Below are 25,442 nucleotides of genomic sequence, written 5' to 3' on the forward strand. Positions count from 1 at the left end.
AACTATGACAGACAAATTGAGGTTTTTTTTCTCCAGAAAATCACATTGTAGGATTTTTTATGAATTTATTTGCAAATTATGGTGGAAAATAAGTATTTGGTCACCTACAAACAAGCAAGATTTCTGGCTCTCACAGACCTGTAACTTCTTCTTTAAGAGGCTCCTCTGTCCTCCACTCGTTACCTGTATTAATGGCACCTGTTTGAAGTTGTTATCAGTATAAAAGACACCTGTCCACAACCTCAAACAGTCACACTCCAAACTCCACTATGGCCAAGACCAAAGAGCTGTCAAAGGACACCAGAAACAAAATTGTAGACCTGCACCAGGCTGGGAAGACTGAATCTGCAATAGGTAAGCAGCTTGGTTTGAAGAAATCAACTGTGGGAGCAATTATTAGGAAATGGAAGACATACAAGACCACTGATAATCTCCCTTGATCTGGGGCTCCACGCAAGATCTCACCCCGTGATCACAAGAACGGTGAGCAAAAATCCCAGAACCACACGGGGGGACCTAGTGAATGACCTGCAGAGAGCTGGGACCAAAGTAACAAAGCCTACCATCAGTAACACACTACGCCACCAGGGACTCAAATCCTGCAGTGCCAGACGTGTCCCCCTGCTTAAGCCAGTACATGTCCAGGCCCGTCTGAAGTTTGCTAGAGTGCATTTGGATGATCCAGAAGAGGATTGGGAGAATGCCATATGGTCAGATGAAACCAAAATATAACTTTTTGGTAAAAACTCAACTTGTCGTGTTTGGAGGACAAAGAATGCTGAGTTGCATCCAAAGAACACCATACCTACTGTGAAGCATGGGGGTGGAAACATCATGCTTTGGGGCTGTTTTTCTGCAAAGGGACCAGGATGACTGATCCGTGTAAAGGAAAGAATGAATGGGGCCATGTATCGTGAGATTTTGAGTGAAAACCTCCTTCCATCAGCAAGGGCATTGAAGATGAAACGTGGCTGGGTCTTTCAGCATGACAATGATCCCAAACACACCGCCTGGGCAATGAAGTAGTGGCTTCGTAAGAAGCATTTCAAGGTCCTGGAGTGGCCTAGCCAGTCTCCAGATCTCAACCCCATAGAAAATCTTTGGAGGGAGTTGAAAGTCCGTGTTGCCCAGCGACAGCCCCAAAACCTCACTGCTCTAGAGGAGATCTGCATGGAGGAATGGGCCAAAATACCAGCAACAGTGTGTGAAAACCTTGTGAAGACTTACAGAAAACGTTTGACCTGTGTCATTGCCAACAAAGGGTATATAACAAAGTATTGAGAAACTTTTGTTATTGACCAAATACTTATTTTCCACCATAATTTGCAAATAAATTCATTAAAAAGTTGACGTGTACCTATGATGAAAATTACAGGCCTCTCTCATCTTTTTAAGTGGGAGAACTTGCACAATTGGTGGCTGACTAAATACTTTTTTTCCCCACTGTATGTCCTGGATGATGACATTTGAATTGGAAAGGTTAGCACTAGTAAAGGGAAATTGTAGGCTATTGGAAACTTCATCAATATTGTAACACCACTTCAGTTGAGCGGTTGCATCTATAATGACAGTGTACCCAATACAGGATGGATACCATGGAACTGTTAATATTTGAGAAACTCAAGTGCAAATATGTCTACTTTTCACACTTTGCACGCCCTTGGAGGCTCAAATTTGAATATAGACCTATACCATTTAGGTCCACAGTATAGTGTAAAATAAAATCCCACTTTTATTGGGCTGATGGATACCTTGGGAGAAAAGTTGATTATAGACACCTGAAGTGAGAATCTTTGTCCTTTGGTTTGACCTCTGACTGAGCTCTGAACACACTCTGTGTTGTCTACAGTACGGGGCCACAGTCAGGGATGGCTTGTAGCAGACGAGTTAACAAGAAAATCAACAGACACATGAAACACAGACACTTGTTTATTGATTCATTCTTGTCCATTCTAAAAAATACTGTAAATAATTTGATGGTTCATCTTTTCATGCGCAACTGAATGCATTGCATCATGTTGTATTGTGCCTTCTTGTTTCAATCAGGCATGTCTTCATTAGAAAGCATGGATGCTAGCAGATACTGCCAGTGCTGGGCATAAAACTCTACTTGGGCCTGACTGTGTGCACAGGCACAGGGATCCTGCCAGGAAAGTGAGGGGCCCCTTGTGACAAATAGAGATAGAATATTGGGGAAAACAAGTGGTAGGGAAAAGACAGGAGTGGCTGCTCCATAAAATGAATTTTCATTTTTCACATTAATATAATTCCACCCCATCTGGTGACTTTCTATGAACAGGGCATTAATTGGATAAACCTCAAGTAAGGCCGCGGTTGGATGGAAGATTCCACTGTTCAGCACACAAGGAGTTAAAAAAAAGTGTATCCAGAAAATGTTAATCCCTCCCTCCCGTTTCTCTCTTCTGAATGGTCTAACAGGTCGGTTCACATGACCCCCAGCCCCTTTCACTGAGAGTGTGTATGAGTGTGTGTGCATGAGTGTGTATGTTGTCTTTGCCTTATATAGAGGAGTGTTGTGGCTCCAATAAAGTCTCTCACATTCCCTCTCTCCTCCCTCTTTCTTTCTTAGCTTCTTGCGTAGAATGATGCAGAAGCCTCACTGCTCTACCTGTTATTTATTATAGTTGTCTCTATACTTAGGCTTTTTAGCCTACTCAGACCACATACCACAATGAACGGGCCAGTGAACGGATTGTACGACGCTGAGCACTATGGGTCATTCATGTTTACCTCTGAGTCTGTGGGAGAAGGACATCCAGGTGAGTAGACAGGTCTAGTCTGGATACAGTCATTTCCATGTAAAAGGACCCATGAGCACCAATATGTGAAGTTTATAGGAGCATATCAAATGTGTTAAATGAAAGCTAAGAGTTTATATTTTGGGGAAATGGCATAGATACGTTTTCCATCCTAAAAATTACGAATAAGCAAAGACTTTGATTTCTGGTCACACAGATGGAAAAGGGGTCTTAGAAAACATCTGTATAATATTGATTTGCGCCAGTTTGCCACAGCAGGAAAGTTATCCTGCAGCAAAAGGAAATATGAATTATTATGTGGATTATAATTAATGGACATTTTTGAAGGGGTTGAGACATTTTTCATTAGGGCAAATCAAGTCTGAAATTTCAAAATGGAAATTACAAACTTTTAAAAACTCAAATACACTACATATTTTATTTTCCTGATGTGCAGAAAAAGTCTTAAATGGTATTAGAAATACATCAAAACACAATAATGTTGAAGTAAAGTACCCTGCCAACTAATATCAACATTTATATTTAGTTTTGCAGAAATTATTTGCCTTCTGTAAGTTTAAGAACCCACATATATTTAAGATATTTTCTAATTTCTCTCCCTCGTGTGGAGGGAGGGTTATGAATGTTCATGGAAGTAACAAATAAAGGTAGACCTACCAATTAGTTATAGTGTTTTTACTGATAACAATTGTGTTCATTAATTATTAAGTGATTAAAAGACATCACTCTGATACCACATTGTTAACACAGTGACCGAAAAATATGTAACAGAAGGACTGCAATTGAATTGGCCACAACAGGAAATCATAGTAGTCACAAACCACAGTTGCAGTACAGTACAGTAGAGCACAGTACAGTAAAGAAAAGTAGAATAGAGTATAGTTCAGTACAGTACAGTAGAGCACACATGAGTAGAGTACAGTTGTCTACTGTACTGTACTGAACTATACTATACTCTACTTTTCTGTACTCTATTGTACTCTACTGTGCTCTACTGTGCTGTCATGTGATGTCCAAACATAGACGTTTATGATTGGTACAGATATGGTCCGGACCAACCAAATTTGGTCATGTTTGGGGGCCGCGCTCATTAGAATAATAGCCAGTGTGTAGAATAATACCCAAACATGCAAAGGAGGATATTAAATTGTTATATCTTTGTGTACTTATTCAGGATACATCACCATGAAGAGAATGACATTCATAATTCTGCATTTCTATATATACTGAACAAAAATATATCCACAACATGCAACAATTTGAAATATTTTACTGAGTTACAGTTCATATAAGGAAATCAGTCAATTGATATAAATTCATTAGGCCCTAATCTATGGATTTCTCATGACTGGGCAGGGGTGCAGCCATGGGTGGGCCTTGGAGGACATATATGCCCACCCACTTGGCAGCCAAGGCCACCCACTGGGGAGACAGGCCCTGCCAATCAGAATTAGTTTTTTTCCCCACGAAAGGGCTTTATTACACCCTCCCCCAGACGATCCTGCAGGTGAAGAAGCCGGATGTGGAGGTCCTGGACTGGCGTGGTTACACGTGGTCTGCGGTTGTGAGGCGGGTTGGACGTACTGCCAAATTCTTTAAAACGACGTTGGAGGCGGCTTATGGTAGAGAAATGAACATTCAATTCTCTGGCAACAGCTCTGGTGGACATTCCTGCAGTCAGCATTCCAATTGCACGCTCTCTCAAAACTTGAGGCATCTGTGGCATTGTATTGTGTGACAAAACTGCACATTTTAAAATGGCCTTTTATTGTCCCCAGCACAAGATGCACCTGTGTAATGATCATGCTGTTTAATCAGCTTCTTGATATGCCACACCTGTCAGGTGGATGGATTCTCTTGGCAAAGGAGAAATGCTCACTAACAGGGATGGAAACAAATTTGTGCACAACATTTGGGAGAAATAAGCTTTTTGTGCATGTGGAACATTTTCTGGGATATTTTATTTCAGCTCATGAAACATGGGACCAACACTTTACATGTTGTGTTTATATTTTTGTTCATTGTAGTACAGATCAAGGACTCATGATGTCATTCTGTTCCTGGGTTTTGATCCAGTTCACTCACTGAGGGTCAATAACCAAAATATATATTTTTAAACTCAAGATGTCATATCATAGCTGACACCCCATTCTTTAAATCTTAATTCGGAGTAAATATTTAACAGAGTTTTTGGAAAACGTGGTCACAGAGATTTTACAGTCATTCTGTTTCCAAACTTTGCATCTGCACTGTTCCTTAAGTAAATGTGTTTTAGTGAAATTGTCAGTCTGTAGTAATTGTCTCGACCTTCGCCTCTCCCGAGTCCGTAGGGGAGTTGCAGCGATGAGACAAGACTGTAAACTACCAATTGGATACCACAAAATTGGGGAGAAAAAGGGGTAAAAGTTTTTGTTAGCAGACGCTCTTATCCAGAGCAACTTACAGTTAGTGCATTCATCTTAAGATAGCTTTGTGGGACAATCACATATCACAGGCATAGTAAGTACACTCTTCTGGTTCAGGAAAGGCTTTATTTATGTATTTATTTATTTGAGGTGAGAAGGGGGATTATTTAAGATACTCTTTGAAGAGGTAGAGTTTTGTTATGTTTGTTCCTTGTTTAATGACAAACCGGGGCTTAGGTTTAACTACTTTTAATAAACAGATACTTCAGCTAGCAATCTCCTTGTGTAGCCATGCAAGGCATACTTCAATGCCCCACCTTCGCATAGCATGCTGGGTAACGTGGTCTTAATGTTATTAACACATAACAACACAGATTTCAGATGTTTTCGGAAGATGGGCAGGGACTCTGCTGTCCTAGCTTCAGGGGGAAGTGTTTTTACAAACTGAGAGAAAACAGATTGAGAGAGTACAGAAGTTGGTAGTAGAGTTTGATGCCTGCACAATTAAATCAAAGGGGGAGCATGCTGCATAGGTGTAGAGACATACCATTGACAAGCTCTGAACTTAAGGATGCATGTGTAGCTGTTATTCCCTAGTGACTCGAGTAGGATGGGTTGAGCAAATGGCAGGGGAAGGCGGTATGATTTACATTCACCTCTGTTGACATACAGTAGGCCTACACGCCTGACAGTACTTACAGTACTAATCAGTAGCACATTAACACATGGCTGTAACTGCTACTGTGAATGTGTAATTATGAATATACTGTAAATGTTGACAAATGCATACCAAAGTCTAGCACATGGGGATGTGTGAGACTTACTCCTCAGCCTGAAGTGTTTCCCACTGGCGCCAGCCAATAGGTAGCTTTTCGCGTGGCGCCGACTGGTAAGATGCTTCAGGAGGACGGTCACGTGTGCTATCAAAGCAGAGGTCCCGAGTTCGCGCCAGGTATGAGCCGAATCGGTTGTCCATTATGTCCATTATATGAAATCCAAATAAAAATCAATTTAAATTACAGGTTGTAATGCAACAAAATAGGGAAAAGCGCCAAGGGGGATGAATAGTTTTGCAAGGCACTGTAGGTTGAGAACTTTTGTGAAAAGAGCACAGTTTGGTGGATATGGCATGTAGAGGCAAACCGGATGGACATCATGAAAATGATCGGAGAGGTTGAGGGTAGAGGAAGTTCAGGAGTAAAAACAAACAAAATGTAATTATTGTAAAATTGACTGTGTCCATAAAATGTATATAGTATGTATAAGCTGGAAGTAGAGGCCTAAGCGTTGTTGTTCACTAGTTTAAATTTAAAAAAAGGATATGTATATATATATATATATATATTTATATGTGTTACGAACCCCGTGGCTTTTAAACGTCTAGGGTGACGGACATGAGACCCGTAACATAAATTCATGCAAATTATAAGTGTAGTATGGAACAGTGAGAACAAATAGGACACAACTACCATGAACTACCGTCAAACACACATGGTTTATTTCAGAACACACGGTAAGGGTTTGGGAAAAAGGGCTGAGCAGGACCCAAGAAATGAAACAATAGTGTAAAACCCCCTAAACTGATCTAGCCTGCCTGAAGAACCGCTAGGCTACTGCTACCATACAAAAATACAGTGGGTGGTCCGCTCAGGTCTAACTGGTGTTTATAGACAGATTTCTTCCTACGGGTAATGTACGCCCAAGGGCAACTAGCTTAAACCCCCCTTTTCCCAAAAAACACACAAAGCTACTAAACAGGGTAATCAGCAACTTAGCGAGTACACAACACACAGGACACCACCGTGTCCATACTCACATATGGAAAAAGTCTCTCTCTTGCAACAAACACAAGTCTGGTTTTTATAAAATGGGATGTGTGATTGCACAAACGAATAACAGGTGGTGCAATTAACAGGAATGTTCACTGATTGGTCCAATCAGCAGACACCTCCACGACCACCAATCAGGAACATACAGGACACCTGTGATTAGGGCAGAAGGAGAAAAAAAACACAGGACACAGGATACCTGTATCCGTAACACTCCCACCCTTAAAAGAGCAAACCAAAATGGTTTGCGACACACGTACTATCACAACACCCAAATTCACAAATCATCCTATCGGGATAACAAAAAAAACCTAGATCATTACACACGAGACAAAGCATCTGCCAACACATTATCTAACCCCTTTTTGTGGCGGATCTCCAAATTATAATTTTGCACGACAAGTGCCCAACGCATAAGGCGTTGGTTCTGGTTGTACATCCGGTGGAGAAAAACTAAGGGATTATGGTCAGTATACACTACCACTGGTAATGCACTGGAACCAACATAAACTTCAAAGTACTGCAGAGCTAACAACAAAGCTAGAGCTTCTTGTTCAATGGTGGAATAGTTTGTCTGACATTTGTTAAATTTCCGTGAAAAATAACAGACAGGATGGTCCACTCCACTCTGGTCTTGCTGCAGTAGAACAGCACCAGCACCTCTGGCACTTGCATCTACCTCCAGTTTAAACGGCCGCTCAAAATCTGGCGCAGCAAGAACAGGAGTACTACACAAGAGTGCTTTAGCAGTGTTGAAAGCAGTACAACAATCTTCAGACCATACAAATTTTCTCGCCTGGACTGAGCAAATCCGTTAATGGAGCAACTACCGCAGAGAAATTTTTACAGAAACTACGGTAGTAGCCAACCATCCCTAAAAAACGGCGTAGCTCTCTTCTGGTGGTAGGTGCGGGAAATGCGTTTATAGCTGAGACCTTGGCATCTACAGGGCGCACCTGACCATGGCCGACCTGTTTACCAAGATACGTAACAGTGGCCTTCCCAAACTCGCACTTTGCTAAGTTCAGGGTTAGAGAAGCGGTTGCTAGACGTTCACACACTACCCTTAGAGTGTTAACATGATCAGACCACTCAGTTGAATAAATGACCAGATCATCCAGGTAAGCACTACAATTAGGAACTCCAGCCAATACTGTGTTAACCAGGCGTTGGAAAGTGGCTGGTGCGTTCCGCATCCCAAATGCCATGACAGCATATTGTAGGAAGTGATCTGGGGTCACAAATGCAGAGATGTCGGAGGCACGTGGGGTTAACGGCACCTGCCAGTAACCTTTTAGAAGATCTAATTTGGTTACATAGGTAGCAGCACCAACAGTATCAATACAGTCATCCAGTCTGGGTAACGGGAACGAGTCGGGCACTGTGACAGCATTGACTTTCCGATAGTCCGTACATAATCTGGATGTCCCATCAGGTTTAGGAACCAGAATGCACGGAGAACTCCAAGGACTTGAACTTGGCATAGCCAGGTTATTCTCCAGCAAATAACCGACCTCACCCCCTCATTATCTTTCTCTTAGCGACGTTGACACGATAAGGATGTTGCTTGATAGGTGCAGCGCTTCCAACATTAATGTCATGTTCTAACACATTTGTACATGTAGGAACATCATTAAAAAGACATGGAAAGCTGTGTAACAGTCTCACAATATCATCTGACTGTCTGTCCGTTAAATGAATCAGGCTTGCCGGGAGAGACAACAGCATCTCTGAATTGGGCAATCTAGCACACTGCTGCTGAGTATTGCGCAACTCCAAACCATCTCCGTCCACATCATTAACATTACCTCCCACTACAGCCGTAGCAGCAACAGAGACAGCCGACTCGGCCAGTTTCTCTGGACTGTCTACCTGAGTGACGGGTCTGTTGTGGTATGTCTTCAACATGTTAACGTGGCACACACGAGATTGGCGTTTTCTATCAGGAGTCTGTATCACATAGTCAGTTTCAGTTAGTTTCTTTTCAATGACATAAGGACCAGAGAAACGTGCTGACAATGACGCTCCTGGCACAGGCAACAACACAAGAACTCGGTCACCTGGCTGCAGTGAACGAGAAACAGCCTGTGTGTCATAGTGTCGTTTCATCCGTTTCTGTGAGGAAGACAGCGCTTCCTTTGCTAGAGCACAGGCAGCATGTAGGCGCTCACGAAAGCGACTAACGTAGTCCAACACATTTTCTTTCACACACAACTCTTGTGACAAAAACTGATCCTAAGGACTTTCATAGGTCCTCTCATGGTGTGTCCAAACACCAGTTCAGCTGGGCTGAACCCTAGGGATTCCTGTACTGTCTCACGGACAGCAAACAACACTAGAGGAACTCCCTCATCCCAATCTTTCTCAGATTCCATGCAATATTTACGGAGCATAGACTTCAGTGTCTGATGCCAACGTTCAAGCCGCACCCTGAGACTCTGGGTGATATGCGCTTGACACACGGTGTGTAACTGACAAGGATTTTAACACTTGTTTGAACAGTGTAGAAAGGAAATTCGTACCCTGATCAGTTTGTATCACCTTAGGTAATCCAAAAGTTGAGAAGAATTTGATCAACGCTTTACTCACCACCGGAGCAGTAATCCTTCGCAGAGGAATGGCCTCTGGGTACCTGGTGGCCACACACATAATTGTCAACATAAACTGGTTACCAGATTTTGTTTTTGGTAATGGTCCAACACAATCAACCATCACATGTTCGAATGGTTCACCTATGGCCGGTATGGGACAAAGAGGCGCGGGGGAAATAACCTGGTTCGGTTTCCCAACTACTTGACAGGTGTGGCAAGTCCGACAGAACTGAGCCACATCTTGTTTTAAGCCAGGCCAAAAGAAATGTCGCAAAACTCGATCATAAGTCTTGGTGACTCCCAGATGTCCGGACCACTGGTGATCATGAGCGAGGGATAAAACATTTTGTCGAAAGGCTGTAGGAATCACTATTTGGTAAACAGCATTCCAATCTCCGCCAGCGTCAACATGTGATGTCCATTTACGCATGAGGAGATTACCATCAATGAAGTATGCCATGTTTTTCTTCTTTAGCTCGCCCTCTGAGACAACACTAGAAAAACATTTAGCCAGACTAATGTCAACCTGTTGGTTAGCGATCAGCTGCTCACGAGTAACTGGTAACTGTATTGCCTCAGCAACAAGTTCCACATCCTTCTTCCTTTCTCGGGCTGTTGGTCAGACTGCACCAGCTTACCAGAGGTAGCACCCGAACTATCCTCTGGGTCACACTCTCTGAAAAGAATCGTGTCTGACAAATCTACCACTTCACCCACTTGTCGTGCTTGAGCACGTGTGACAGCACAAGCGGGGAACACATCTGGATAACCCTGTGCCAGCTCCTCGGAGAGAGACTGGTCACTTTTATCCAATACCTCCAATATGGGTATTACCTTTCCTCCGGCAATATCGTTGCCCATTATAAAGGTCACCCCTTTTACTGGCAACATCGGACGACGCCAACTCTGAACAATCCACTGACTAACTCAGAGTGTACGTTCACAAAGTGCAATGGCACTGGGACGAAACCCATTTCAATTCCTTGTACTAACACACTGGAACCACAATATGTATTATTAGACAAGGGCAACACATCAGCTAGTATGAACGATCTGCGCCGCACCAGTATCTCTGAGGATTCTAACTGGACGCTGAGACGCTTCGTCATCTGATATAGAAACAAACCCCTCAAAAATGAACGGTTCATAACTGTGATCTGGGACAGGGACTTTCAAACCACATTCACTATGAGGCTTCTGTCTTGATTCCGGCCCGACAACCGTACGTAATCAGCCCAACACCCGTTGGCGGCCTGGCGTGCTGAGGTATCCCCGGTTTGCGTTTTAGCAGAAAGCAATCATTAACCATATGTCCCACCTTATGACAATAGAAACAGTGACGCACATCTTTGGGCGTGCTGGATGTACTGCTGGTCGACTAGGACCAAAAGTTAGCAACTCCGCAGCCCTGCTCTCCGTCACGAGCCGAAAACACGCTCTTGTGCGTCAACACAAACTCGTCTGCCAAAACAGACGCTTCCGACAGTGAGGATACTTTCTGTTCGTTCAGATAAACTACAATGCGTCCGGTAAACAATTTTTAAACTCTTCTAACAAGATTAACTCCCGTAGAGAGTTAAAATCAGTTACCTTACTAGCACTGTGCCATTTGTCAAACAGATTTCCTTTGTCTCTAGCAAACTCCACATAAGTCTGAGTAGGAGACTTTTTATGAGACCTAAATCTCTGTCGATATGCCTCAGGAACAAGCTCATAGGCACGAAGAACAGTAGCTTTGACCACTTCATAATTCAAACTGTCTTCAAGAGGTAGCGCTGCCAGAACCTCTTGGGCTTTACCTGTTAGCTTACACTGAAGTAATAGGCACCATACCTCGTCGGGCCATTCCAATGCTACCGCTATACGTTCAAACACACTGAAATAGGAATCAACCTCTGACTCCCTGAACACAGGTACCAAGGTGATCTGCCTACTAATATCAAACGTAGCAGATGACACAGCTGGTGAGGATGGCTCACTAGCAGGCATAGTATTAGCAGAGACTAACCCTCGCTGTTTCTGCCTCTAGTTCCATTTTACGCATCTCCAGTTCCATCTTACGCGTCTCCAGTTCTTGATCAAGCCTACGCGTCTCCAGTTCTTGATCAAGCCTACGCGTCTCCAGTTCCATCTTACGCGTCTCCTGTTCTGCCTCTAGCTTACGCATCTCCAGCTTGTCTTGCCTGATTTGTGCCCGCTCTTCCGCCTCCATTTGGAGCCGTGTCGAGCGGACATCGATCCTGGCATCACTGTCAGTCAGTGGGGAGAGGGGGTCATAACGGGGCAATGTGGCTGGAGCCTTAGTCTCGTCCTCAGACACTGATGGGCTTACAGGAACAGCAACCACATCCCCTACAGGAGCAGCAGACTCAGGCGGCGGTAACTCAAGCACTGGCTCGTTTAACAATATCGCTAGCACTACTTCCCTAACTTCTGCTTTCACTAAACCCCTCGGTATGGGTAAAGAAAAGTGGTCAGCCAAAGCCTGTAGATCCACTCTACGGCAATTCTCAAAAAACCCCCACGTAGGGTTTTCCAAAAATGCCTCTAACTCAAAAGTAGCCATCCTACTAGCAACACGAGCCGTCGACTACTGAACACAAAAAAAAACAGGTAGTACAGCTGCCAAGCTCAACACTGAACCAGACACTTGCTAATTTGCATGAGTAACACGGGATAGATCCCCGGACGAACCCCCACTTTATGTTACGAACCCCCGTGGCTTTTAAACGTCTAGGGTGACGGACATGAGACCCGTGAACATAAATTCATGCAAATTATAAGTGTAGTATGGAACAGTGAGAACAAATAGGACACAACTACCATGAACTACCGTCAAACACACATGGTTTATTTCAGAACACACGGTAAGGGTTTGGGAAAAAGGGCTGAGCAGGACCCAAGAAATGAAACAATAGTGTAAAACCCCCTAAACTGATCTAGCCTGCCTGAAGAACCGCTAGGCTACTGCTACCATACAAAAATACAGTGGGTGGTCCGCTCAGGTCTAACTGGTGTTTATAGACAGATTTCTTCCTACGGGTAATGTACGCCCAAGGGCAACTAGCTTAAACCCCCCTTTTCCCAAAAAACACACAAAGCTACTAAACAGGGTAATCAGCAACTTAGCGAGTACACAACACACAGGACACCACCGTGTCCATACTCACATATGGAAAAAGTCTCTCTCTTGCAACAAACACAAGTCTGGTTTTTATAAAATGGGATGTGTGATTGAACAAACGAATAACAGGTGGTGCAATTAACAGGAATGTTCACTGATTGGTCCAATCAGCAGACACCTCAACGACCACCAATCAGGAACATACAGGACACCTGTGATTAGGGCAGAAGGAGAAAAAAAACACAGGACACAGGATACCTGTATCCGTAACAATATGTATGTATGTGTATATGAATGTATGTGTATGTATGTACAGTGAGGGAAAAAAGTATTTGATCCCCTGCTGATCCCCGTAGATTTTGTGGTGACGTAGTGTCCCCATGAGTGACAGAACCCTGAGCCAATCACGGCGCAACTAGAGAACATTACCAACCCCTACTCTCCGTATTTTCCGCTGGCTGCCCCACCACCACCACCACCATAGAAAGCACTGAACTAGGCTGAAACACCTGCATTTTGGAGCTGTCTTACTCAAGAAAGCAAAAAATAGACCATGTTTGTATGCAGCTTTATTAACTCAATGCTTGATTTTATTTTATTTTTTACATTGTTTGCAAACTGATATGTGACATGTATTAATGTCAAAATAACATACAAAACACGCACCCAAAAAAATACAGGTGGGGCTCACCTGCCCTGAATGACGGGTCGCCACTGTGTACACTCCACACATGCTCAAACATACACCAACTTATGCAACAAATGCCCTAACACCTACTGATGACTTAGTGTTAGTGTCTGCATTTCATGTCACAATGTTTTCATAGACTTGATCTGCTCGCATATCACTTACCACACTTTCCCTCACTACTTCTGTTATGCTGTCATATTGTCTCATGTTTTCAAACATGAGAGGGTTCAGTAAAAACATTTCACGCATTGCATAGTTAATACATGTTTGGAATTATACATTGTGTGAGGGGGCGTTGCTGTACTGGACATGTTATTGTGTATAAATGTCACTATCTAATGTCCAAGTGTTGATGTGTCACTTGACCCTTTCCCTCAGTGTTCATAGTTAATACTCTCACCCTCTCACTCTCTCTTTCTACTGTATACTCTGTCATCCAACACATGTAAACGCCTGGAGTTTACTAAACGGCATTGGCACTTGGATTGGAACCGGAGCTATGGTCAGATGACATGAAAATATAGCTTTTTGGCCACGCACACCAGTGGTGGGTTTCGCGTTAAAAGAAGGATGCATTGGCAGGAAATAACCCCATACCTACTGTAAAATATGGTGGTGGATCTTTGATGTTATGGGGCTATTTTGCTTACACTGGTCCTGGGGCCCTTGTTAAGGTCAACAACATCATGAACTTTACCCATCAACTCCATTCAAATTGCATCCAAAATAGATCATCCTGTTCTAGATTGATATATAGCCCTATATACAGTGCATTCGGAAAGTATTCAGACCCCTTCACTTTTTCCACATTTTGTTACGTTACAGCCTTATTCTAAAATGGATTAAATAAAACATGTCCTCATCAATCTACACACAATATCCCATAATGACAAAGCGAAAACAGTTTTGTTTTTTTCTTTAACAAATTAATTCAAAATCAAAAACAGAAATACCTTATTTACGTAAGTATTCAGCCCCTTTGCTATGAGACTCGAAATTGAGCTCAGGTGCATCCTGTTTCCATTGATCATCCTTGAGATGTTTCTACAACTTGATTGGAGTCCACCTGTGGTAAGTTCAATTGATTGGACATGATTTGGAAAGGCACACACCTGTCTATATAAGGTCCCACAGTTGACAGTGCATGTCAGAGAGGAGAAAATGGTTGACTGTGCTTGAATTTGAAACTGTGGCAAGTGAAGTGTGTGATGACGAACGGAACATAGTGACATCAAAGAATGGAACAAAACGAGCAAAAGTTGTAGTAGAAGACAAGGACCGGTCCCATAATGCAATTCTTATTGGACTGCGTTTTCTGGACAAGGAGATTCATTTGGGAAATCTGTTTGTAATATCGAGGACTGTGAAGAAAGCAGTGGGAAAGGTGGATTCAATCAAGGTGACTAGAAGCGGCCTTGTTTTGGTTAATTGTGTTGATGAAGAATAGAAGAAGAGTGCACTGGATCTGGCAAAATTGTCCACGTCAGAAGTAACATGTATTGATCTTCGGAGCAGGGCGCCTGCCAAAGGACTTATTTATAGCTGGAGTCTCGTTGGATATAGATGAGTACCTTAGTCAGAAAATCCCAGGAGTGGTCAGTGTACGTCGCCTGACCCGTATGGTAAATGGAAGGAAGGAGAAAAGCCTGTCGATATTATTGTTGTTTGAAGAGACTCTACCTGAATATGTGAAGCTTGGATATGTGAGGTATGCGGTGAGAGCATTTGTGTCCAAACCATTACAGTGTGGAAATTGTAAAGGATATGGTCACGTGTCAAATGTTTGCAGACGGGAGAAGTATGATATTGAAGAATCTGTGAATGGAAAATGTTGCACTGTGGTGGGGATCATACTCCGGACATCCTTGAGTGCCCTGTTAGGGTGAAGGAGGTCGAGGTGTCAAGGATCAGGGCTGCGCAGCGGATCTCCTATGTGGAGGCGGTGAAGAGAGTCAAAGGGGCAAGAGGCAACAGTGTTGAAGATATGGCGATGGATACATTGCAACCAAATAGAAGAAGTTTGGAACCACCAAGACTCTTTCTCGAGCTGGCCACCCAGCCAAACTGAGCAATCGAGAGAGAAGGGCCTTGGTCAGCGAGGTGACCAAGAACCCGATGGTCACTCTGACAGAGCTCTAGAGCACTCCACCAATTAGGCCTTTATGGTAGAGTGGCCATAAAGGCCTAATTCTCAAGGAAGAAGGGCCTTGGCCCGCTTGGAGTTTGACAAAAGGCACCTAAAGGACTCTGACTCTCCTATGAGAAACAAGATTCTCTGGTCTGATGAAAACCAAGATTGAACTGTAGCCTATACTTGTAACTTTGTAGGCTGCATGTGCAGCACCAGGATCGCATGTTCTCTTCTGCTTTATCATGTTTTGAACGATGTGTGTAATTCCAGTCCATATGATACAGTATAATACAATACAGTACAGTAATACAGTTCACACTAAAAAAGATTAGCCTACTGGAGCTAGTTTAATTTATTTACCCAAGAGAGCATATAGCTAGCTACATCTATGGGCTTTTATGTTTTTCTGCAGTGCGTAACGTGCAGTATTGGATAATTGCACAATAATTTGGGCTTTTTTGGTCTTGGGCTCATTAAATGTCGTTAATGTAGGGCTCATAAAATGTATTTAATATATGGCTCATCAGGCTCAGGTAGCATCAGGTTTGAATTTATGCTGATCAAAGCTCTAATCAAATCCAGACATATTTATATGCTTTATAATGCTTTTGAATGTCACTTCCGGTTTATTCTCGGGATGTAACATTTGTAAAATACTGGGAAAATATTCAATCCTACACCATAACATATGATCTGGTTACTTAAGACAGAAAGTTAAAGTAGGGAGGTTGGTTGGACTCGGGGAGGATGGGTGGGCATATAACGCGAACGTCTAGCAATCTGAAACTTGGCAGCAAGTGGATCTTCCTGTAGGACAATAACCCCAAGCACACAACAAAATCCACAAGCAAATCAACATTTTGGTCTCAGTCTCCGGACTTGAACCCCATTGAAAACCTGTGGTTTGAATTGAAGATGGCAGTCCTTAAGCACAGACGAGGGATATCAAGGATCTGGAAAGATTCTGTATGGAGGAATGGTCTAAGACCCCTCCCAATGTGTTCGCCAATCTAATAAAACAGTTTAGAAAAAGGCTCAGTGCCGTTATCCTCGCAAGGTGAGGTATTGAAAGGTATTAAAAACAAGGGTGCCAATAATTTTGAAAAAGGTATATTATTTGTTAAACAAAATCTCTTTCTCTGAGCAATTTTATTAGGATAAAATAAAATAAAATAAAAAAGCATACAATATAGCTCAGTATTTTTTATTTTTTTATTTTATACATTAATTTTTGCTAATCTTTATCAAGGTTGCCAATAATTTTGGACCTGACTGTACAGTAAGTATAAGGTGGTGTATATTGACTGCCAGTGTGCTAAAGCATGCTACAGAGGTATGCATCCACAGTGCTAGAGCTATTCCGAGGGTTGGAGGACCTATGAGCCAACCAAGAGTAGTACTCTGATGGAAGGGGTGAAATCTAATCTTGGTCTTGGCTTCTGTGGTGTGCAGCAAAAGGTCAAGCCAGGAAACCAACTCACTAACTTCAGGGAGGACCATTCTGGTCAATTAACATTAGTACAACACCTACCAACAGGTTTGGACTTCTTGGTATAGCGGTAAAGGTGTTGGACTGACAGCCAGCACGACCCGGGTTTGAGTTTATTTTTCTGATTCACTACAGTACTCATTCCCCACTCGTCAAAAACGTGTTGAATCAATGTTGTTTACACATAATTTAAACCCAAACAATCTATGTGATGACATTTCACGTTGAATTCACGTTAGTTTGACAACTCAACAAAATGTAAATCAAAATTAGACGAACTTATGTCTGTGCCCAGTGGGTCATAGTCTATATCCCATTGCATTACCTAACAATTATGCAAACAAAACATCAATGCTTAACTGTTGACATTGACAAATTAATAACGTTACATTATTTTCCCAGATAAGATATGTGACCAGATCAGTGATGCTGTACTCGATGCTCACCTGAAGCAGGACCCAGATGCCAAGGTGGCCTGTGGTGAGTGGAGGAGCGCATCTCACCACTAGAGAGCAGCCGAGGACAAACTTCTCAGCCTTTGATCAGGGAGCGTAATATACACTACAGTGGCAAGAAAAAGTATTTGAACCCTTTGGAATTACCTGGATTTCTCCATAAATTGGTCATCACATTTGATCTGATCTTCATTTAAGTCACAACAATGGACACACAGTGTGCTTAAACTAGTAGCACACAAATTATTGTGCTTTTCTTGTCGATATTGAATACATAATTTAAACATTCACAGTGTAGGTTGGAAAAAGTATGTGAACCCCTAGGCTAATGACTTCTCCAAAAGCTAATTGGAGTCAGGAGTCAGCTAACCTGGAGTCCAATCAATAAGACAAGATTGGAGATGTTGGTTAGAGCTGCCCTGCCCTATAAAAAACACTCACACAATTTGAGTTTGCCATTCACAAGAAGCATTGCATGATGTGAACCATGCCTCGAACAAAAGAGATCTCAAAAGACCTAAGATTCAGAATTGTTGACTTCCATAAAGCTGGAAAGGGTTACAAAAGTATCTCTAAAAGCCTTGATGTTCATCAGTCCACGGTAAGCCAAATTGTCTATAAATGGAGAAAGTTCAGCACTGTTGCTACTGTAGTGTATTAGGATTATGCCTTTGTTAAATGTTTTTCATGAAGAAATGGAATGTTGTTTATGTTAGTTCAAAAGCAGTCAGTTTTTTTGGGTGACGCCCCAGGGGAGACCGGTGATTGGACGAAAGAGGGAGCAACCCATTTTTGCCATTGTTTATAAGTATGAGCTAGACAAAGAGGCGGCAGAAGCATTCAGATTAATTTGGGACGGTGCTTCTCCAGACACCGCGGGTCTGTAACTTATGCTGTAAACTTGTGATATTAATAAAAGCTTCTAATCAAGGTGCAGCCTAAGTGGACTCTTTGTTTGACAGCAATAGCCACCAACAGCCGACGGGACACGATACTACGCTCCCTAGGAGTGGCCGTCCTGCAAAGATGACTGCAAGAGCACAGCGCAGAACGCTCAATGAGGTTAAGAAGAATCCTAGAGTGTCAGCTAAAGACTTACAGAAAACTCTGGAACATGCTAACATCTCTGTTGATGAGTCTATGATACGTAAAACACTAAACAAGAACGGTGTTCGTGGGAGGACACCACAGAAGAAGCCACTGCTGTCCAAAAAAAATATTGCTGCATGTCTGAAGTTCGCAAAAGGGCACCTGGATGTTCCACAGCGCTACTGGCAAAATATTCTGTGGACAGATGAAACTAAAGTTGAGTTGTTTGGAAGGAACACACAACACAATATGTGGAGAAAAAAAGGCACAGCACACCAACATCAAAACCTCATCCCAACTGTAAAGTATGGTGGAGGGAGCATCATGGTTTGAGGCTGCTTTGCTGCCTCAGGGCCTGGACAGCTTGCTATCATCGATGGAAAAATGAATTCCCAAGTTTATCAACACCATTTGCAGGAGAATGTAAGGCTATCTGTCTGCCAATTGAAGCGCAACAGAAGTTGGGTGACGCAACAGGACAACGACCCAAAACACAGAAGTAAATCAACAACAGAATACGCCTTCTGGAGTGGCCCAGTCAGAGTCCTGACCTCAACCCGATTGAGATGCTGTGACATGACCACAAGAGAGCGGTTCACACCAGACATCCCAAGAATATTGCTGAACTGAAACAGTTTTGTAAAGAGGAATGGTCCAAAATTCCTCCTGACCTTTGTGCAGGTCTGATCCGCAACTACAGAAAACATTTGGTTAGGTTATTGCTGCTAAAGGAGGGTCAACCAGTTATTCAATCCAAGGGTTCACATACTTTTCCCACCCTGCACTGTGAATGTTTAACACGGTGTGTTCAATAAAGACATGAAAACGTATAATGTTTGTGTTATTAGTTTAAGCAGACTGTGTTTGTCTATTGTTGTGACTTAGATGAAGATCAGATCAAATCTTATGACCAATTTATGCAGAAATCCAGGTAATTCCAAAGGGTTCACACACTTTTTCTTGCCACTGTATATACAAACGTATGTGGACACCCCTTCAAATTAGTGGATTTGGCTATTTCAACCACACCAGTTGCTGACAGCCATGCAATCTCCATAGACAAACATTGGCAGTAGAATGGCCTTACTGATGAGCTCAGTGACTTTCAACGTGTCACCGTCATAGGATGCCACCTTTCCAACAAGTCAGTTCGTCAAATTTCTGCCCTGCTAGAGCTGCCCCGGTCAACTGCAAGTGTTGTTATTGTGAAGTGGAAACGTCTAGGAGCAACAACAGCTCCGCCACACAAGCTCACAGAACAGGACCGCCGAGTGCTGAAGCACGTACCGCGTGATAATCGTCTGTCCTCAGTTGCAACACTCCCTACCGAGTTCCAAACTGCCCCTGGAAGCAACGTCAGCACAATAATTGTTTGTCGGGAGCTTCATGAAATGGGTTTCCATGGCCAAGCAGCCGCACACAAGCCTAAGATCCCCATGCGCAATGCCAAGAGTCGGCTGGAGTGGTGTAAAGCTCGCCACCATTGGACTCTGGAGCAGTGGAAATGCGTTCTCTGGAGTGATTAATCATGCTTCACCATCTGGCAGTCCGATGGACAAATTTGGGTTTGGCAGATGCCAGGAGAACGCTACCTGCCCGACTGCATAGTGCTAACTGTAAAGTTTGGTGGAGGAGGAATAATGTTCTGAAGCGGTTTCTCATGGTTCAGGCTCGGCCCCTTAGTTCCAGTGAAGGGAAATCTTAACTCTACAGCATACAATGACATTCTGGACGATTCTGTGCTTCCAACTTTGTGGCAACAGTTTGGGGAAGGCTCTTTCCTGTTTCAGCAAGACAATGCCCCTGTGCACAAAGCGAGGTCCATACATAAATGGTTTGTCGAGATCGGTGTGGAACAACTTGACTGGCCTGAACAGAGCCCTGACCTCAACCCCATTGAACACCTTTGGGGTGAATTGGAACGTCAACTGCGAGCCAGGCCTAATTGCCCAACATCAGTGCCCGACCTCACTACTGCTCGTGGCTGAATGGAAGCAAGTCCCCACAGCAATGTTAAGCCTTCCCAGAAGAGTGGAGGCTGTTATAGCAGCAAAGGGGGGACCAACTCCATATTAATGCCCATGATTTTGGAATGATATGTTCGACGAGCAGGTGTCCACATACTTTTGGTCATGTAGTGTATCAAGCATCTCTGAGTAGGAGTGCTGGTCTAGGATCAGTTTTGCTTTATAGATCACAATGACTATGAGCCCCCATATTGTGAGACACTTGATACATACAGCCCCAGATGCTGTTGAAGTGCTTCAGTCTTTGGCCTGAGCATGGATTATTTACGGAAATGACGGACTGTCTTTCTATTGCAACGAAAATACTATTTTCAGTTAAATTAATGTTGCATGATGATAAGGGATATGGTTAGTATTCTAACCATTGTGTGTTGTGAACAGAGACTGTGTGTAAGACGGGCATGGTGCTGCTCTGTGGGGAGATCACATCTCGGGCCAACGTGGACTACCAGACAATTGTGAGGGATACCATCAGGGATATCGGCTATGACAACTCAGATAAAGGTATGGTTGGACTTGTATAAATCATTCCCCTACCCAAGCATATATTATGATATCGTTTTTCCACTACCTTTTTCTCTTTAGGATGAGTTATCATAGCCCAGGTGTGCACAATGTTTTTAATCCGGCACGCAAGGCAGTTATAGCACGTTTCTCTCCCCTCAGGTTTTGACTATAAGACCTGTAACGTGCTGGTGGCTCTGGAGCAGCAGTCCCCTGACATTGCCCAGGGAGTTCACATCGACCGGATGGAAAGTGACATCGGAGCAGGAGACCAGGTGATTAAACAGATCCTTCAACAATTGGGGTTTGAGACAGCAGTGTGAGGTGATATCATTCTAAACTGCCTGTGCTTGGTTTGCAGGGTCTGATGTTTGGCTATGCAACTGATGAGACAGAGGAGTGCATGCCTCTCACCATCGTCCTCGCCCACAAACTCAATGCCAAGATGGCTGAACTGAGGCGAAATGGCAATGTCCCCTGGCTCCGCCCTGACTCCAAGACCCAGGTATGATGATGGAAGATCGATATCGTTACACTCTGACTCGAGCTTTGAGTCATCCTTGTTGTCATTCCATTATACATCAGTTAGATGTTTCCATAAATGGCCACTGAACATGAACCCTCTCAAAGCAACAGGAGCTTCCGTCTTTTGGAGACCCACTCTCCCTTCCTTTCCAGTGTCCAGTCTTATCTAAGAACTTTCTGACCTTCCACACACACAAGTAATCCACATTCACGTGCACATTCTTACAAGTCATGGTGATCGACTTTCAAGTCAGATAGACTGGAAGCTGTTCTGGTGTTTACATTGAACCCAGTCATCGATATTGCTTTACACCAGGGTTCTTCAATTCCGGTCCTGGAGGGCCGAAACACCTCTGTTTTTCATCCTCTCCTTCTAATCAGGGGCTAATTCAGACCTGGGACACCAGGTGAGTGCAATTAACTACCAGGTAGAAATAAAAAACAGAAGTGTTTCGGCCCTCCAGGACCGGAATTGAAGAACCCTGCTTTACACCGTGAGCTTGATGACATAGAGAACATGGATTCCAAGGCCTGGAATCTTTCCATGGTCTGCTTTTGCTCTCCTCCCACATGTTCCCATGGACAACTCATTAGTCTTCAGGCGAGTCCACTGTCCACATGTCCCGCCCCCTGCCCTTTGGAAAAGCTCTAGCTCTAAAATCATTGGTCCTCTTTGGAAACAGAGAACTCTCTCAAGGTGCTATTTGGAGTTCCTGGGGTTCAGTAGCGACCAAAGGGAAGTGCCACATTTCATCTTGGCGCAGGAGATCTATCACACCCCTCAACCCATGACACATTCACAATACAGAACACAGGGGTCCTGAAGAATTATAGGGTGTGAAGGCTTTTCTTCCAGCCAAGCAGTAACAATGCTGTCTCACACCCATTCGGATAATATTATGATTTTTCTTGGTCCCTCCATTTCGTATGATATGCTATGTCCTCCAATTCGTAGGATATGTTACGAATAGTCCGGTGGTGGAATAGCGGTCCTACAGTATCATACGTCTTAGCGGTCGTACAGTATCATACATCTTGTTGCGTTAGTATTTGTGGCTAACGTTAGCTGGCTAGGTTAGGGGTTAGGATTAGGGTTAGCTAACATGCTAAGTAGTTGCAAAATGCTATGGTTGTGGTTAGCTAAAGTTGCTAATTAGCTAAAGTTGTCGCCAAGATGATTTGAACACGCAACCTTTGGGTTGCTAGACGTTCGCGTTATACGCCCACCTATCCTCCCAGAGTCCAACCAACCTCCCTACTTTAGTTTCTGTCTTAAGTAACCTTCTGTCTTAAGTAACCAAATAATTTTAACATATCATATGTTTTGGAGGTACCCCCAAAACAATGTACTATACTACTAGTCGAAGCATCCAAGCTAGATGTAACTAAGCAGCATGGTTCAGAATAAAGCTTGTGACTTGATTAGAGATTCTTGTAGAGGTGTGTTAGTGCTGGGCTGGAACAAAAGCTGGTTTGGAGAACTCGATAATGTAGTTCCCACACACTCACTCCCCCAGCTCTCTCGCTCTTCATTTAACCTTCTCTTCACCTCTCTCCCTTGCTCCCCTCCTCTCCAGGTGACCGTTCACTACACCCAGGAGAACGGGGCAGTGATCCCTCGTAGAGTTCACACTGTGGTCATCTCAGTGCAGCACGACGACTACGTGAGCCTGGAGGAGCAGAAGGAGATCCTGAAGGAGAAGGTCATCAAGGCCGTGGTGCCCTCCAAGTACCTGGACGACAACACCGTCTATCACCTGCAGCCCAGCGGACGCTTCGTTATCGGTGGGCCCCAGGTAACAATTGTCATTGTCTCATTTGTTAGCTCAACCTGGATTGTTAGAACCTATCTGAGCTATCAAAGGACCTCACCTTTTTAGGACTAAGTGGATGTTCCTCCCTCCACTGAGGAAATCTGTCCGACTACTTTATATCTACTTCCAGTTTGCTTCCAGTTATCAGTAAGAGTTCCTTCCTCTCCAGCAGCTCAATTAGGAAGGACGGCTGGATCTTTGTAGTGTCTGGGTGGTGATTCATGTGGAATCCACAGCCTGTGAACACACTGTCTGCTTGAATCATTAGATTTTCTTGATAATTTTGTATGAGTGAAAGCTACAACCTCTGGTCTTTGTCCACTTTCACACATTCACACATTCACACATTTCTGTTTATGACAGGGTGATGCTGGGGTGACCGGTAGGAAGATCATTGTGGACACGTATGGTGGCTGGGGTGCCCACGGAGGCGGGGCCTTCTCCGGTAAGGACTACACCAAGGTGGACCGGTCTGCCGCCTACGCCGCACGCTGGGTTGCCAAGTCCCTGGTCAAGTCCAATCTGTGCAAGAGGGTGCTGGTGCAGGTGAGAGATTCAACCGTATACTTCTCTAACCTTTGGACACTGTCAACCGAACCGAAGTAAACAATGCCAGTCATTTCTATTGGAACTGATGAGTTGATATCCTGTGTTTGTGATCCAGGTGTCCTATGCCATCGGAGTGGCCGCCCCATTGTCCATCTCCTTGTTCACCTATGGTTCCTCCCAGAAGACTGAGAAGGAGCTGCTGCATATCGTCAACAAGAACTTTGACCTCCGGCCTGGGGTCATTGTCAGGTGGGACACAATTCTTATTATCTATTTCAACTTAGTCATACATAGGGCCAGGAGTTTTTCCTGATCACTCAACCAGGCCAGGAGAAACTCTGGGCCTTAGTTATAAGCACCAAATCTTTCCTAATCAAGTCACATGCCAAGAAAATCTTATTGCCCTAGTCTCGTATATGTATATATTCCCTGACCTTCAACACTAAGTTGCAGCAATGAGATTTGACAGGAATACCTTGTTGGATGTTTGTCCACAGAGACCTGGACCTGAAAAGGCCCATCTACCAGAAGACGGCCTGCTACGGCCATTTTGGCAGGAAGGAGTTTCCCTGGGAGGTGGCCAAGAACCTCAATTTCTAGTGTGTGGCGCGTTGAGCATGGGGCAGCGGTGACATGGGCAGCTGTCTGTCTTGCTGTTGCCCAGTACGTGACAGCCAAGCCGGCAGCTGTTAGGGGTACGGGGAGGGTGGGCAAGGGTGGAGTAGGGGGGAGTGTACTCTCTCGCTCTCTCTTTGGGTGAAAACTAAAACCCCAAACATCCCGGTCATAAGACAGGGGTGCGGAAGGGGCAGTGGCTATGATTCATAACCCCAATGATGATTGGCTATGATTCATAACCCCCCCCGCTTCACCTCAATGGTCATCAGATATGTGAGATGGCTGTTTGGTATTTTTAACATACTGTACACATCTATACATGCGGCTTGTCTCACGCACACAACTTCCTTTTTGGTGCAGTTTTCGTTTTTGTTAAGTTTTTCTTTGGTTTCAGTAATGCCTAAAGCAGTAAACTGGATTAAATACATTGTGGGTTGACTCCACTTTAGGCTTTTTGTATGCGCTAAAGCCGCCTTTTGTTATAAAGTGAATGACCAAATCTAAAGGTAGAATAGCCATACTTTACGTAGCAGTGACAGGACCGAGTTTGAGAAACCATGATCTACCTAACCATCTCTCTCGCTCTTATTACTTTTACTGCTCTAAAACCATGTAAACTCAGATCCTTCAGATACAGTTTGTCAATACTGGAAAATGTAAATAGGCTTTTAAACAATAAAACATTTTAACAAACATGTCTTTTCATTAGTCTCCACAAGAGTTAATTCTCAGAAAATGTTATTATTCTTTGCTATGGTATTGATAATGCTTACTTTAAGATACAAAAGCACTTTGGAAAATTATGAATTAGAAAACAGGTT

The 25,442-nt window shown here is 43.6% G+C and overlaps 1 protein-coding gene across 2 annotated transcripts; it reads left to right on the plus strand.

Annotated features, from left to right (window-relative positions):
* Positions 1-2,518: 2,518 nt before the first annotated feature.
* LOC121547250 (S-adenosylmethionine synthase) lies at positions 2,519-25,314 on the plus strand. 2 transcript variants are annotated; one of them, XM_041858419.2, is made up of 9 exons: positions 2,521-2,780; positions 17,443-17,520; positions 20,993-21,115; positions 21,278-21,390; positions 21,477-21,620; positions 23,218-23,436; positions 23,818-24,000; positions 24,119-24,252; positions 24,501-25,314. In XM_041858419.2, exons 1-9 carry the CDS (start codon positions 2,693-2,695, stop codon positions 24,601-24,603), a joined length of 1,185 nt encoding a protein of 394 aa, XP_041714353.1. In that variant the 5' UTR covers positions 2,521-2,692; the 3' UTR covers positions 24,604-25,314. The 2 variants fall into 2 exon arrangements, with proteins under 2 accessions (XP_041714354.1, XP_041714353.1); XM_041858420.2 differs by lacking the exon at positions 17,443-17,520 and having other exon boundaries at positions 2,519-2,780.
* Positions 25,315-25,442: the final 128 nt, after the last annotated feature.

This window comes from Coregonus clupeaformis, chromosome 31, assembly GCF_020615455.1.
Source record: "Coregonus clupeaformis isolate EN_2021a chromosome 31, ASM2061545v1, whole genome shotgun sequence".
Classification (NCBI taxonomy): Eukaryota; Metazoa; Chordata; class Actinopteri; order Salmoniformes; family Salmonidae; genus Coregonus; species Coregonus clupeaformis.